General features: G+C 38.8%; 1 protein-coding gene across 50 annotated transcripts in view; it reads left to right on the top strand.

Moving 5' to 3' along the window:
• Positions 1–14,773, top strand: part of ptprt (protein tyrosine phosphatase receptor type T) — a 519,289-nt gene extending 504,516 nt beyond the window's left edge. For 45 of the 50 annotated variants that reach the window (XM_073954669.1, XM_073954668.1, XM_073954667.1 and 42 more), the window contains 2 exons: positions 2,691–2,826; positions 13,590–14,773. In XM_073954669.1, the coding sequence (XP_073810770.1) occupies positions 2,691–2,826; positions 13,590–13,643 (190 nt within the window). In that variant the 3' untranslated portion in view covers positions 13,644–14,773. Of the gene's footprint in view, positions 1–2,690; positions 2,827–6,272; positions 8,288–13,589 lie in introns of those variants that run through there. The other 5 variants (XM_073954666.1, XM_073954657.1, XM_073954644.1 and 2 more) reach the window with 2 other exon arrangements.
• Positions 14,774–15,769: the final 996 nt, after the last annotated feature.

The following is a 15,769-nucleotide window of genomic DNA, read 5'->3' as shown; positions in this document are numbered from 1 at the left end:
ATTACCTGCGAAGCGAAGGATGCATTTGGAGGCTGAATTTAAAAGAGTCTTCGAATTTGTTCGAAATGAAACAGCCTGCATCGTGTCGTAATGATGCAAACGTCCTTTAAATGCGTCCTTTGGAGGATTCAGCCCTGAAATGAGACACGGCACTTGTTGCAGTTGCTGTGTTATTCTAAGAAATGCACTTTTAAAAAATAGTGGGCTGTTTCTACAAACTTTAGGTCAAATATTGGCGAAACCCAACCACTGGGTTGAAAATCTAATTTAATAAAAAATAACTTTATGGTTGAGTTTGCTCAAATTTAACCAGAGTTGTTTTGAAGTAACCAACACAATCTCATGACAATTTGTAACTTTTAGATTTAGTGGCTTATATGTATGAATTCATATGATCTCATTCGTACAATTTGGTACGACTTGCTCATCCTCCAATGACGGTTGGGTTTAGGGCTGGGGTTGGCAGCCACACATCTTTTTAAAGTTGTGCATTTCCATTCAACTGAACCCGAATTAATTCATAAGAATTTGCCACTAAACTGACAAAATGTTAAGTACTTACGTTTTCTCATGAGATCAGGCTGAAATAACCCAGCATGTTTTATGTTATAATTAATTCTGACATCTCTCGAGTGTTTTCTTGGGTTATTACTTTCATGAAATGTATAACCAAAATATGGTAATGATTTGGTTTCTGACTAATAATGCTAATCATTTGTCCAATAAGACATTTTTTTTTTGTTTTGTTTGATCATGTTTTTTTGACTGTGGATGAATGTAAATCAGGAAAAAAGGCATAACCATGTGAATGTACTATGTACACCTACAGGCCACTTTATTAGGGACCCCTTTTGCCTTCAGAACTGCCTTAATCCTCCTTGGCTTAGCTTTAGCAAGGTACTGGAAACACCTCAGAGATTTTGGTCCATATTGACATTGTAGCATCACATAGTTGCTGCAGATTTTTCAGCTGCACATCCGTTCCACCACATCCCAAAGGTGCACTATTGGATGAGTTCTGGTGACTGTGGAGGCCATTTGAGTACAGTGAACTCTTTGTCATGTTCATGAAACCAGTCTGAGATGATTCGCGCTTTCTGACATGATGCGTTATCCTGTTGGAAGTAGCATCAGAAGTTGGGTACACTGTGGTCGTAAACGGATGGACATGGTCAGCAACAATACTCAATACTACGCTGTGGCGTTGACACAATGCTCAATTGGTACTAATGGGTCCAAAGTGTGCCAAGGAAATATCCCCCACGCAATAACACCACCACCACTGGCCTGAACCATTGATACAAGGCAGGATGGATCTATGCTTTCATGTTGTCGATGGCAAATTCTGACCCTACCATTCGGATGTCATAGCAGAAATCAAGACTGATTAGACCGGGCAACGTTTCTCCAATCTTCAATTGTCCAATTTTGGTGAGCCTGTGCCAATTGTAGCATCTGTTTCCTGTTCTTAGCTGAGAGGAGTGGCACCCCGTGTGGTCTTCTGCTGCTGTAGCCCATCCACCTCAAGGATCGACATGTTGTGCGTTCAGAGAAGCTCTTCTGCACACTTCGGTTGTAACAAGTGGTTATTTGAGTTACTGTTGCCTTTCTATCAGCTCAAACCAGTCTGGCCATTCTCCTCTGACCTATGGCATCAACACAGCATTTGCACCCACAGAACTGCCACTCACTGGATATTTTCTCTTTTTCAGACCATTCTCTGTAAACCGTAGAGATGGTTGTGCGTAAAAATCACAGTAGATCAGTAGTTTCTGAAATACTCAGGCCAGCCCGTCTAGCACCAACAACCATGCCACGTTCAATGTCATTTAAATCATCTTTCTTCCCCATTCTGATGCTCGGTTTGAACTGCAGCAGATTGTCTTGACCATGTCTACATGCCTAATGCATTGAGTTGCTGCCATGTGATTGGCTGATTAGAAATATGCGTTAACCAGCAGTTGGACAGGTGTACCTAATAAAGTGGCTAGTGAGTGTATATACTTAATATCACAATGATTTCTATATACATTACGACACTTTTTAATGCAGCACATTTAGATCCCACGCAATGTGTATTTCATAGCGCCTCAAGCCAGTCCATACAGTCATAGATTAAAACTGCAACTTTAAAAGAACGACAAAACTGCACAGCCTTTGAGTCAAGGACAATCTTATCAGTGTCGCAAATTAAAGCCGGAGAGATACAAAAGATCTGACAACTTCATTACTTTCCTGTCACTGTCAAAAACGTTCAGCTGTTGAATGCAGAGCAGCTTCCCCAGAGAAATCTTGTGAAAAAAAACTGTCACAGTAATGTGAGACCATTCGCTCAACAAGCGATCACGTCACGTCATTGTACTGATACTAATCAGGTGTAAAACTGACCCGTGATCAGTGCTGGCTGTTTGTTTTAATGTCTGTTCAAGCAGATATCAACATCAAGTCTTAGGAAATCCTGCATAATATGCCATCAGTGTTTGCATTTTCTGAAGCAATGGCTGCACATTAAATTGAGATATGAGAAAGTATTTGAACATGCAAATAAAATCCCCCGTGTAGCTTTTGAGCCCTGAGATCTTCAGAAATGTAGCACAAGTCAAGCTGTGATTTTTCTGGGATATTAACTCTGCATATTTCTGTTACGACGGGATGCTTGATGAGTTTTTTTCTGTTGTGGATCTCTTCAGGACGGGCGGAGGACGCAGCGGGACGTTTTGTGCCATCTGTAGCATCTGTGAGATGATCCAGCAGCAGAACATCGTGGACGTTTTTCACACAGTCAAGACGCTGAGAAACAACAAAGCCAACATGGTGGAGACAATGGTGAGCTATACACTTACAGATATCAACACACATAAATGCATGTGGAAACGTGTTTCTACCGTTAAAATGTGGGGTTAGTAAGAATAAGCAGGTTAAAAGACTGAAAGTAATAGTTATCAGAGCATTCTGGAACATAAATTAAAGTTAAAGGGGTAGTTCACTCAAAAATGAAAATTCTGTCATGATTTGCTCTCCTTTGAATTGTTCAAAACCTGTCTGTCTTTTGCTGAACACAAAAGAAGATATTCAGAAGAATGCTGAAAACCTGTAACCATTGACTTTCATTGTATTTGTCTTTTTCTACTGAAGTCAATGAGGGTGGCATGTTGGCTCAGTGGTTAGTACTTACAGCAAGAAGGTCGCTGATTCGAGTCCTGGCTGGGTTCGTTGGCATTTCTGTGTGGAGTATGAGTGTGTGTGTGAATGAGAGTTTATGGCTGTTTTCCAATGCTGGGTTGCAACTGGAAGGGCATCCAGTGTAAAACGGTTCAACGGTTGGAGATTCATTCCACTGTGGCCATCTCTGCAATAGAGACTAAGGTGAAGTAAAATGAATGAATGAATGAATGAATGAATGAATGAATGAATGAATGAATGAATGAAAGGGCATTCGCTGTATAAAACATATGCTGAAATAGTTGGTGGTGCATTCCACTGTGGCAACCTCTGAAATAGAGACTAAGCCGAAGGAAAATTAATGAATGAATGGAAGGGCATTCGCTGTGTAAAACATATGCTGGAATAGTTGGTGGTTCATTCCACTGTGGCAACCTCTGAAAGAGAGACTTAGCCGAAGGAAAATGAATTTATGAATGAATGAATGAATGAATGAATGAATGAATGAATGAATGAATGAATGAATGAATGAATGGAAGGGCATCCGTTGTGTAAAACATACGCTGGAATAGTTGGCTGTTCATTCTGTTGTGGTGACCCCAGCTTAATTAAGGGACTAAGCCAAAAAGAAAATGAATTAATGAATAGAATGACATCTACTGCGTAAAACATATGCTGGACTTGTTGGCAGTTCAGTCCGCTGTGGTGACCCCAGCTTAATAAAGGGACTTATCCAAAAAATATGAATGAATGAGTTGGCGGTTCTTTCCGCTGTGGCAACCTCTGAAATAAAGACTAACCCGAAGAAAAATGAATTAATGAATGGGAGGGCATCAGCTGCGCTAAACATATGCTGGAATAGTTGGTGGTTAATTCTGCTGTGGCAACCTCTGAAATAGAGGCTAAGCCAAAGACAAATGAATAGAAGGACATCCACTGCGTAAAACATGCTGAAATAGTAGGCTGTTTATTCCGGTGTGGCAACCTTTGAAATAGACTTAGCTGAAGGAAAATGAATGAAAGAATAGAAGGGCATGCACTGCATAAAGCATATGCTGGAATAGTTGGTGGTTCATTTCGCTGTGGCGACCTCTGAAATAGAGACTAACCCAAAGAAAAATGAATGAAAGAATGGAAGGGCATCCGTTGCGTAAAACATATGCTGGAATAGTTGGTGGATCATTCCGCTATGGCGACCTTTGAAATAGAGACTAAGCTGAAGGAAAATGAATGAATGAATGGCAGTCAATGGTTACAGGTTTTCAGCTTCAAAATATCAACCGGAGTTGTGTCCAACTGGATAAAAAAAAACTCAGAAAGGTTTGGAACCACTTTACGGTGAATAAATAGTGATTAATTTTTTTTATTTTTGGATGAACTACCCCTTTTATTTAAGTAAAAGTTACGTCACACTCAATAAGATAAGTTGCACCTTCTTTGCTAGTCACTTTCAGGTGGAATTACAGTAGTTAGCTTCCCCCACATTAGTGAGATTTTTTTCTTATCACCATATGGTTTCTGATGGTTGTGATGGGTGTTTGCTCTTCATGGCTCTGAGACTGAAAAGCAGTGTAATTATAGGCTGACCTGAAGCCTGTGCTCCAGACAGCTGTATTTCAGTGATTGTGAGAGTCTGCAGGTGTGATTAGACATCTGTGCTGAACTGCTTCCACTCACTGACTTCAAACTGAAGAGCCCACAGCTGCACATCTCAGACAGAATAACACTGACATCAGGCTAAACCTGCCCATCACTAACCTGCAAATGTCAGACCATTTGAAACCAAATGACCTGAAAAATGAATGCATAGCAATTTCTTATTATCATTGCTTCTTATTGTTTTTTTATTATTTTATAAGCTCAAAAATTCTAACTGTGAGTTCATTCTCTTAACATTATATTTGAATCTGTATTGCACTTGTTGGACACACTCTGTCCTCTCCGTGTGTGTACCAGACACTTTTTCATTAACACTTTATCTTTCTAAAAAAAAAAATAAAATAGTTATAGAAAAAGGACGATTAAACATGTACATTCTAAAAAAAATGGTTGTTTTAATGTAAGTCTTACCTACCTGTCTCTATCGCTACTTTCTGCTTTAAAGCCATACTCAGTCAAAATCAGTTCATCATCATATTATACACTGCATGTCGACACCTCGTGTCATAAAAGTAACAGAAAATACCTTTACTCTTGTTTCAGCGCATGAGCGGCTGTTAGATATGGGCCAGTAATAAAGAAGACTCCAGATCCAGATCTGTTTTTACATTACTGTGATGGTTGGGTTTAGAGTCGGGGTAGTATTACATTTAATAAATAATATGAATAATTCTCGCTAACTTCCGGCCACAGCCATATATGATTTATGATTAACCATGTGGGTAAATGATGACAGCCTTCTGACCAGGTGCAGAAGGCCCCTACTAACCCATATCTATCAGCTGACAACCACTGATAACACTCATTCAATCGAGTGAAAACATTCCATTCGGCTTTTATTATTAGTGTGTTTCACACGGGTGAGTGGGCATGACAAACCACTTGTAGGTGACGCACTTTGTAAAACAAAAAATGCTGGTTTCCACACAACAATTTCTTTATGTTGTCTCAAAACAAATTGGTCACTTAATTGTTTGAATTTTTTATTTTATTTTTTTTAGTGGATTGAACATAATACAATTAAGTTGTCCCAATAAAAAAACTCAAGAAGCACTTCTTACTTGGAAAACATTGTGCATTTCTGAGTGTGCTCCACACTGGTGGGTGAGCTTAAACTAGTAAATTAATGAAAACAAAAACCTAAAGTAATAGTTGTAATGGCAACAAATAATAGAAAAAACTTCTAGTTGATCACTTGGAAAAGTGGCAGAAGGTAGATTTTTCTGAATAATCATCTGTTGAGCTGCATACCAATCATCACAAACACTGCAGAAGACCTATTGGAACCATCATAGACCCAGGATTTTCATTGAAATCAGTCAAGTTTGGTGAAGGAAAAAGCATGGTTTGGGTTAACATTCAGTATGGGGGTGTGCATGAGATCTGCAGAGTGGATGGCAACATCAACAGCCTGAGGTATCAAAACATTTGTGCTGCCCATTACATTACAGGATAGCGCTCCTCATACTTAAGCCTCCACATCAAGGATCCTGAAAGCAAAGAAGGTCAAGGAGCTGCATACTTGGCCAGCCCAGTCACCAGACATGAACATTATTTAGCATGTCTGGGGTAAGATGGAGAAGGCATTGAAGATGAATCCAAAGAATCTTGATGAACTCTGGGAGTCCTGCAAGAACGCTTTCTTTGCCATTCCAGATGACTTTATTAATAAGTTATTTAAGTCATTGCAGAGATGTGTGGATGCAGTCCTCCAAGCTCATGGGACTCATACACAATATTAACTCTTTTTTTTCACTACACCATGACTCTGTATTCTATACTGTACATTATTTATGTTAATAGACAGGACCTTTGTCTAAACAAAGTCAGACCTTACTCACTGTCCTAATAAAAAAATTAGGTAACGCTTTCTTTTACAACCCGCAAAGTACCGCGTAAGTACAGTGAAATTACAGTGTACTTTTCTGTACGTACTGTGTAAGTATAATGAACGTATGTGTAGGTATGAGGGAACAAACCGTAATGCTTGGGTAAAAAGGGGGTAACAACCAGATGTTCATCACAAAAATTACCGCGTAAGTACAGTGAAATAACGGTGTACTTTTCTGTACCTATAGTGTAAGTATAAATAACGTTTACGTAAGTATAAGGGAACAAACTGTAATGCTCGGGTAATAAGGGGGTAACAACCAGATATTTAGCATGAAAGGTACCGCTTAAGTACAGTTAAATAACGGTGCACTTTTCTTTAAATTGCAAAAGAACAAACCATAATGTTTGCGTAAAAGGGGAGTAACAATAAGATATACATCACGCAAAGAAGTATATTAAGTTTACAATGTACATTTCTTCAAGTATTGTATACATATAAAGAATTATGCAAGGATGGTGACAACCTATTGCTATCTGCAAATGTACTGTATATGCACCTGCGTGAGTCCATTAGTACTCTTATTCAGTGCTTGGGTTTTATATGGGGTGTTTAATGAATAAAAGGTTTACAACCTGTGAAATTATGAACGCTTATTGTATACTGTATGTATTTTAAATCTGCAATTCAATATCAAATATATTTCCATACACTACTTACCTTATGTTTACTCGTCGATCTCACCAAAGCCATCAATGTCTCCATAACTCACTATCAACAAATAACATTGCATGACATAGGCCTACTGTCAGGGTTCAATGCAGATTAAAACAGGCTCGCATCTTTACTGCTGTTGCACAGGGGGGCTAACTGTTGCATTTCAGTAAATGTATAGCTGATGCTTTATAGAAAAATCTAGTAATTTGGTCTTCAATCAATAAAAACTGCTGCTGTAGTTTACTCTGTTCTTAGTGTTCAAGTATACACTAGTATGTTAAAGTTCAGCTTCTTCCCTCTTTGTTCCCTGTAGTTAAAGGGTAAATACAGTATTTGTTCCCTCCTTGTTACCTGTACTTACAGGGTAAATACCACATTTGAGGGTTGTATATTAAAGTGAAGCTTTGTTCCTCTCTTGTTACCTCCTTGTTACCTGTACTTACAGGGTAAATACCACATTTGAGGGTTGTAAATTAAAGTGAAGCTTTGTTCCTCTCTTGTTACCTCCTTGTTCCCTGTACTTACAGGGTAAATACCACATTTGAGGGTTGTAAATTAAAGTGAAGCTTTGTTCCTCTCTTGTTACCTCCTTGTTCCCTGTACTTACAGGGTAAATACCACATTTGAGGGTTGTAAATTAAAGTGAAGCTTTGTTCCTCTCTTGTTACCTCCTTGTTACCTGTACTTACAGGGTAAATACCACATTTGAGGGTTGTAAATTAAAGTGAAGCTTTGTTCCTCTCTTGTTACCTGTAGTTAAAGGGTAAATACAACATTTGTTCCCCCCTTGTTCCCTTTAGTTTACAATGTAAAATCTTGAAGGCAGTGAAATAAATATACAAACACACAATATATTTCTTCTTTACTTTGTAACCTTTATTTTAATAAATAAGCATTTTAAAAGACTTCATATTAATCAAACATTGTCTTGTCTATCATTGCCTATACTCATTCATTTTCTCTTCGGCTTTGTCCTTTTGTTAATCTGGGGTCGCCACAGTGGAATAAACCACCATCTTATCCAGCATATGTTTTACGCAGTGGATGCCCTTCCAGCTGCAACCCATCTCTGGGAAACATCCATACACACCCACTCACACACATTCACTACGGACAATTTAGCCTACCCAATTCACCTGTACCGCATGTCTTTGGACTGTGAGGGAAACCGGAGCACCCGGAGGAAACCCACGCGAACGCAGGGAGAACTCCATGCAGAAACCTTCTTGATGTGAGGAAACAGCACTACCTACTGTGCCACCGTGTTGCCACCCAGCTGCAACCCATCACTGGGAAACATCCATACATACTCATTCACACACATACACTACGGACAATTTTACCTTACCCAATGTCACCACATATTTTTGGACTTGTGGGAGCACCCGGAGGAAACCCACGCTAACATGGGGAGAACATGCAAACTCCACACAGAAATGCCAACTGACCCAGCCGAGGCTCGAACCAGCGACCTTCTTGCTGTGAGGCGATTGTGCTACCCACTGCGCCTGCCTATACTCAAACAGCAAAATAACACATTATTTCCTTCCCCCTTTTTTTCTGGCATCTCTTGCTTGGCTTCCTCTTCTGCTCTTCTCAGCTTCCACTGAGGACTCTGATGGTGAGTGGCTGATGAAATCCCATGGGTCTTGCTGCTCTGCATTTATATAAAATATATAAACAGACAGAAAGGCTTTTAGTAAGCTATAGACATGTTTATTTTCCTGTTTAATGTGTTTGTAGTGGTTGTCCAACAATTTCACACACTAAACATTTACAGATACCATACAGACACTATACATTACTATCAAACAAAAGTACTATCATCAGATCATATGGGAGATTGTGATCATTTATAGTGATAATAATTAAAGCGCAGAGGGGAAAAGGCTTAAATATATGTGCAGGCAGTATAGACTTTGAAGTAAAGATTATTTGCAGTTCAGTGTACATATTTAAATTCTGTGTCACTCATTAAATGGTAAGTAAATGTAACGTTTGGGTTAACTACCCCTAAGGTTAGTTTTTGATTAAAGTACATGTCTTAACCCATCATTAGTCCTAAATAAAGTGAAAGATAACATAATATGGTTGATGTACTGTTATGGACCCTTTTTACATTTCAGCACAGTGAATGGGAAAGTACAACACATTTTTTTACAATCTTCTTTGCTCAAATAAAATGAAAACTTTACGATGGTGTTGTCTCGACAATTAGAAAAATAAAAAAAATAGTGTGAAACTGATAACGCCAGCAAGAAGAGAGAATAACTTCTAATTTACTCATGACCATAGACACTGTTTGAAACACCTCGCACATGTAATCATATTATATAATACATACGTAAATACAAATATATGTTATTTTATAAAAAAATCATATAAAAAACTCAAGGATTTTAGATCCTGATGATCGTTAAACGCGTCATAACAGTGTTGTGAAAAGGGTGTAATTGTTAAAAATAGGTACAAACATCAGATATAAACAAAAACCTAAACAAACACTTCTATGTGCATAACGTCATAAAAATACTTGTTTTATTTACCTCGCGCTGCCGTCCTTGTACTGCCGTGAACAGGAAATTCTGGGAATGGAGGACGGAGAGTTGAATCGATTCGTCTTCAACAAACCGATCAGTGTGACATCAAAACATCGCGAGAACAACAGACAGCTCCGTGTGCATTTGAATCCATCTCGCGATATTGTATCACTTCAGGTACGCGCCTACTGATTCGTTGATTCAAACGAGTTGTGAATCAAGAAGCCTCTAAAGATCCGAATCAAACTGCAGCAGCACGCCACGAGGTTTTGCTCAGACTTTTGGGACGTTTGGAATTGCTCCGTCTTGTCACCATGTAACACATGTGAGTAAATCGTTGTCAGTAAATAAGGCTATTGTTACGATTAGAAATTGTGCATTAACCAGATTATATTTATTTTGTTTCATTTGTTTTTAGCGTAACATTAACGTTAGTTCATGGCCGAATCTAAACGGCCAGCAGCGAATATTTACCAATGTTTACTGTCGTTTACTTTGCACATCTTAGAAATGTTGCCAAAGTTCCTATGGATTTAGTTTATTCATGTCATTCCAGAAAGACTGGATGATGAGCAGGTCAGATCTCTGTGGCTGTTGTCATACTGACTGTGCAGACGATTTTCTCCCTTTATACGTTAATTACAGCAAAGTTTATGACAAAATTAATGTTTGGAAATGTAAATTGATATTTTCTGTAGCATGCCAGTTTGATATATCAATACCCCCCCCACCCAATTACTAGTAACGTTTGCCTAGGACTTTAGCACAGTAGCCTACTATTTAAGCCTTTTCCCCTCTGCGCTTTAATTATTATCACTATAAATGATCACAATCTCCCATATGATCTGATGATAGTACCTTTGTTTGATAGTAATGTATAGTGTGTGTATGGTATCTGTAAATGTTTAGTGTGTGAAATTGTTGGACAACCACTACACACACATTAAACAGGAAAATAAACATGTCTATAGCTTACTAAAAGCCTTTCTGTCTGTTTATATATTTTATATAAATGCAGAGCAGCAAGACCCATGGGATTTCATCAGCCACTCACCATCAGAGTCCTCAGTGGAAGCTGAGAAGAGCAGAAGAGGAAGCCAAGCAAGAGATGCCAGAAAAAAAGGGGGAAGGAAATAATGTGTTATTTTGCTGTTTGAGTATAGGCAGGCGCAGTGGGTAGCACAATCGCCTCACAGCAAGAAGGTCGCTGGTTCGAGCCTCGGCTGGGTCAGTTGGCATTTCTGTGTGGAGTTTGCATGTTCTCCCCATGTTAGCGTGGGTTTCCTCCGGGTGCTCCCACAAGTCCAAAAATATGTGGTGACATTGGGTAAGGTAAAATTGTCCGTAGTGTATGTGTGTGAATGAGTATGTATGGATGTTTCCCAGTGATGGGTTGCAGCTGGGTGGCAACACGGTGGCACAGTAGGTAGTGCTGTTTCCTCACATCAAGAAGGTTTCTGCATGGAGTTCTCCCTGCGTTCGCGTGGGTTTCCTCTGGGTGCTCCGGTTTCCCTCACAGTCCAAAGACATGCGGTACAGGTGAATTGGGTAGGCTAAATTGTCCGTAGTGAATGTGTGTGAGTGGGTGTGTATGGATGTTTCCCAGAGATGGGTTGCAGCTGGAAGGGCATCCACTGCGTAAAACATATGCTGGATAAGATGGTGGTTTATTCCACTGTGGCGACCCCAGATTAACAAAAGGACAAAGCCGAAGAGAAAATGAATGAGTATAGGCAATGATAGACAAGACAATGTTTGATTAATATGAAGTCTTTTAAAATGCTTATTTATTAAAATAAAGGTTACAAAGTAAAGAAGAAATATATTGTGTGTTTGTATATTTATTTCACTGCCTTCAAGATTTTACATTGTAAACTAAAGGGAACAAGGGGGGAACAAATGTTGTATTTACCCTTTAACTACAGGTAACAAGAGAGGAACAAAGCTTCACTTTAATTTACAACCCTCAAATGTGGTATTTACCCTGTAAGTACAGGTAACAAGGAGGTAACAAGAGAGGAACAAAGCTTCACTTTAATTTACAACCCTCAAATGTGGTATTTACCCTGTAAGTACAGGGAACAAGGAGGTAACAAGAGAGGAACAAAGCTTCACTTTAATTTACAACCCTCAAATGTGGTATTTACCCTGTAAGTACAGGGAACAAGGAGGTAACAAGAGAGGAACAAAGCTTCACTTTAATTTACAACCCTCAAATGTGGTATTTACCCTGTAAGTACAGGGAACAAGGGAGGAACAAATACTGTATTTACCCTTTAACTACAGGGAACAAAGAGGGAAGAAGCTGAACTTTAACATACTAGTGTATACTTGAACACTAAGAACAGAGTAAACTACAGCAGCAGTTTTTATTGATTGAAGACCAAATTACTAGATTTTTCTATAAAGCATCAGCTATACATTTACTGAAATGCAACAGTTAGCCCCCCTGTGCAACAGCAGTAAAGATGCGAGCCTGTTTTAATCTGCATTGAACCCTGACAGTAGGCCTATGTCATGCAAAGTTATTTGTTGATAGTGAGTTATGGAGACATTGATGGCTTTGGTGAGATCGACGAGTAAACATAAGGTAAGTAGTGTATGGAAATATATTTGATATTGAATTGCAGATTTAAAATACATACAGTATACAATAAGCGTTCATAATTTCACAGGTTGTAAACCTTTTATTCATTAAACACCCCATATAAAACCCAAGCACTGAATAAGAGTACTAATGGACTCACGCAGGTGCATATACAGTACATTTGCAGATAGCAATAGGTTGTCACCATCCTTGCATAATTCTTTATATGTATACAATACTTGAAGAAATGTACATTGTAAACTTAATATACTTCTTTGCGTGATGTATATCTTATTGTTACTCCCCTTTTACGCAAACATTATGGTTTGTTCTTTTGCAATTTAAAGAAAAGTGCACCGTTATTTCACTGTACTTAAGCGGTACCTTTCATGCTAAATATCTGGTTGTTACCCCCTTATTACCCGAGCATTACAGTTTGTTCCCTTATACTTACGTAAACGTTATTTATACTTACACTATAGGTACAGAAAAGTACACCGTTATTTCACTGTACTTACGCGGTAATTTTTGTGATGAACATCTGGTTGTTACCCCCTTTTTACCCAAGCATTACGGTTTGTTCCCTCATACCTACACATACGTTCATTATACTTACACAGTACGTACAGAAAAGTACACTGTAATTTCACTGTACTTACGCGGTACTTTGCGGGTTGTAAAAGAAAGCGTTACCAAAAATTATAAATCAAGACATGATCATATTTTATTTTGGTAAAATAAGCATAATCTAGAGGCCTTTGCCTTTCATATAAGCCACTTTTGATACCAAATGATCAACTAGAAGTCAAGTTATTATCTGTTGTTCCTAAAACTTGAATAATCGACAAGACTTTTGTCAGGTAGTGTATAATGGAAACATGTTGGCCAGATGTGAGAAGTTAGAAAGTGTTTGTCAACAATAAGCTGATGGGGCTATTCCTCCATTATTAGCAGATGTTTCTCCTTTAATAAAAGCGACTGTATAATGATGTTATTGCATTATTAATGCAGGGGTTATGAGGGAAATCTCCCCTGAGCGTCGTCTGCTTTGAACCGCTCGTGATGTTTCTCTGCTGGTTGTTTTTGTGTTCAGGAGCAGTACAAATTCTGTTATGAAGTGGCACTGGAGAGTCTGAACGGCTTCTGAACGCAGGAAAACAAGAGAAACAATCTTCTCTTCCTCCTCAGAACGACATCTCATCTCGTCCTTCAGCAACGGGAACGCTGTAAAATACTGTATAAATAAAATGTTATTTGCCATTTCTTTCTTCTTCTGTCAATGTCCAGCATCCGAGCGTGTATCCTGGACCGTGAAGTGATCTTGTACAGTCCTTTTCCTTTTTAGCTCTGCGCCTTGAATGTTACCCATCAATGTAAAGAACAAAAAAAAAGAGAGATTAAAAAAAAAAAGCTTCTTTCTACATGCCGGCTGGGAATCACCAAATAGACTTTCCCTGAGCTCTGTACAGATTTAAAGAGAAATAACAACAACAAAAAGCTTAAAAGTGAATTTGCAGAGAAACGTGAGAACGGATATTTTTGTTATTCTGATGATGAGTTTTTTTGTGGTTCCTTCCTTTGGTGCGTTTTCACTCTGCCTGCTTTCTCATAAAACACACACAAACACACTCACCGCTCGCCTACAAACCAGCATAAAGAGGTTCAAAAGATGGACGTTTTAGGGTAATGTTTCTTTTGTTGATGTTTCTTGTCTTTTCTTTTAGTGTTATAAATAATAGGTGTTGCCATTTTGGTTTCTTGATGTGGGCAGTGAACGTTGAAGAGTAAAAATGTATCTTCTGAAAAAAGTATTTTCTGTTTGTCATTTGCACTTTATATGTTCAACATAGGCTCAATTCTGAAAATTTTACCCTGTATACATTTCTGGAGATCGTGAATTATGCAGCCAAATGAACGTACGGACGAATTTCATCTTTAAAAAGAACACTAACAGTGTGACGCCGTCTCATTTTCACACTTACCAGCTGACCGATTATCTCCATGTTGACGTTACCAGTTTGTCCAGAACTCGAAGCATACATCAGCAAATTTACACAGACTGGGCCGGAGTGGGCATCCTTTTTAGCTCTGGAGTTTCAAGCCTTAGACCGGCCCACCTCAATATTAAAATAACATAATTTCCAATTCAGTTTCAAATGACACTAACACGTCTTTTTCGTCTTTTTCAGCTGCTTTAGAACTTCAAATGTTTTTCATAAATATGAGAACATTAATTCTTTATAGATATCCAGTCCTTTGTAACAGTCGTCACACACACACACACAAAAAAAAATGTATTCCTACATAAGTAACCCAAACAGTATTTTATGTCTTAACACATATTTTACTCTGGTGAGGCTCGAACTCGGGTCGGCTGCGTTTATGCGTAACGTGCTAACCACTAGGCCACGATAGCGCTTTTAAGTGCTGCTATGTTATCTGCTCCTATTGATTTCTACTTTTTACCCTTCTCTTTTTCTTTCCATTTTAGATTTCTGATCAAGTTATGTTAAAATTAAAAGTTAAGATTTATTAATGTAGTAAATCATCTGATTTTCATTGAGCAGGTGTAATACTCATTAATATTAATTAATATTCAGTAAGGTGCCGCTGTTTGGGGTGAAATGGGGTGCAGCCCGCAGGTTAATGAAGATTATCATTAACCTGTGGGCTGCATTTAGCTCACGGGGCTGCGAGAAGAGCGAAGCTGCGGCAAAATAATGGTTAAAAAGAGTGAGGTTATGGTCAAATAAACAAATAAATTTAAAAAGTGCAACTGCTGAGAGTGCAAGCAGCTAGGGACACCGGCCCTCGCGGCCAAAAAACGGACTGGCCCACCGGGAATTCTCCCGGTTCTCCCGATTAGCCAATCCGGGCCTGGACACAGACGACTAGGTTAGGGTTAGGCCAGACCGGTGAAGAACGGTTCCAGAAAGCAGGAAAGACAAAAGCCTCTTTCACGTAGTGTTGCCGGTACAAATCTGGAAATTTTCCAAAACAACTTTACCGGTAAATTTTAAAAAAAGCTCTGTTCACACAAACACGGACGTTCTGGAACTTTTCTGTAAAAGATCATTCGCACATCCATTCCAAAATACTGATAAATTCTGACATCATTAACCAGGAATGAGCTCTGAACAGCTGCGCTTATATTTGTACACATAGAAGAGGTCGGGCTTTTGTTGATGGTTTCTTTTTTATTTAAAGCATTAGCATTCATGCGGCTGCTTTGTCCCAGAGACATCCAAAGGCTCAAATCGCAGCTGAATGATT

This window comes from Danio rerio, chromosome 6 (genome assembly GCF_049306965.1).
Source record: "Danio rerio strain Tuebingen ecotype United States chromosome 6, GRCz12tu, whole genome shotgun sequence".
Lineage (NCBI taxonomy): Eukaryota > Metazoa > Chordata > Actinopteri > Cypriniformes > Danionidae > Danio > Danio rerio.
This window is presented reverse-complemented; position numbering and strand designations above follow the sequence as displayed.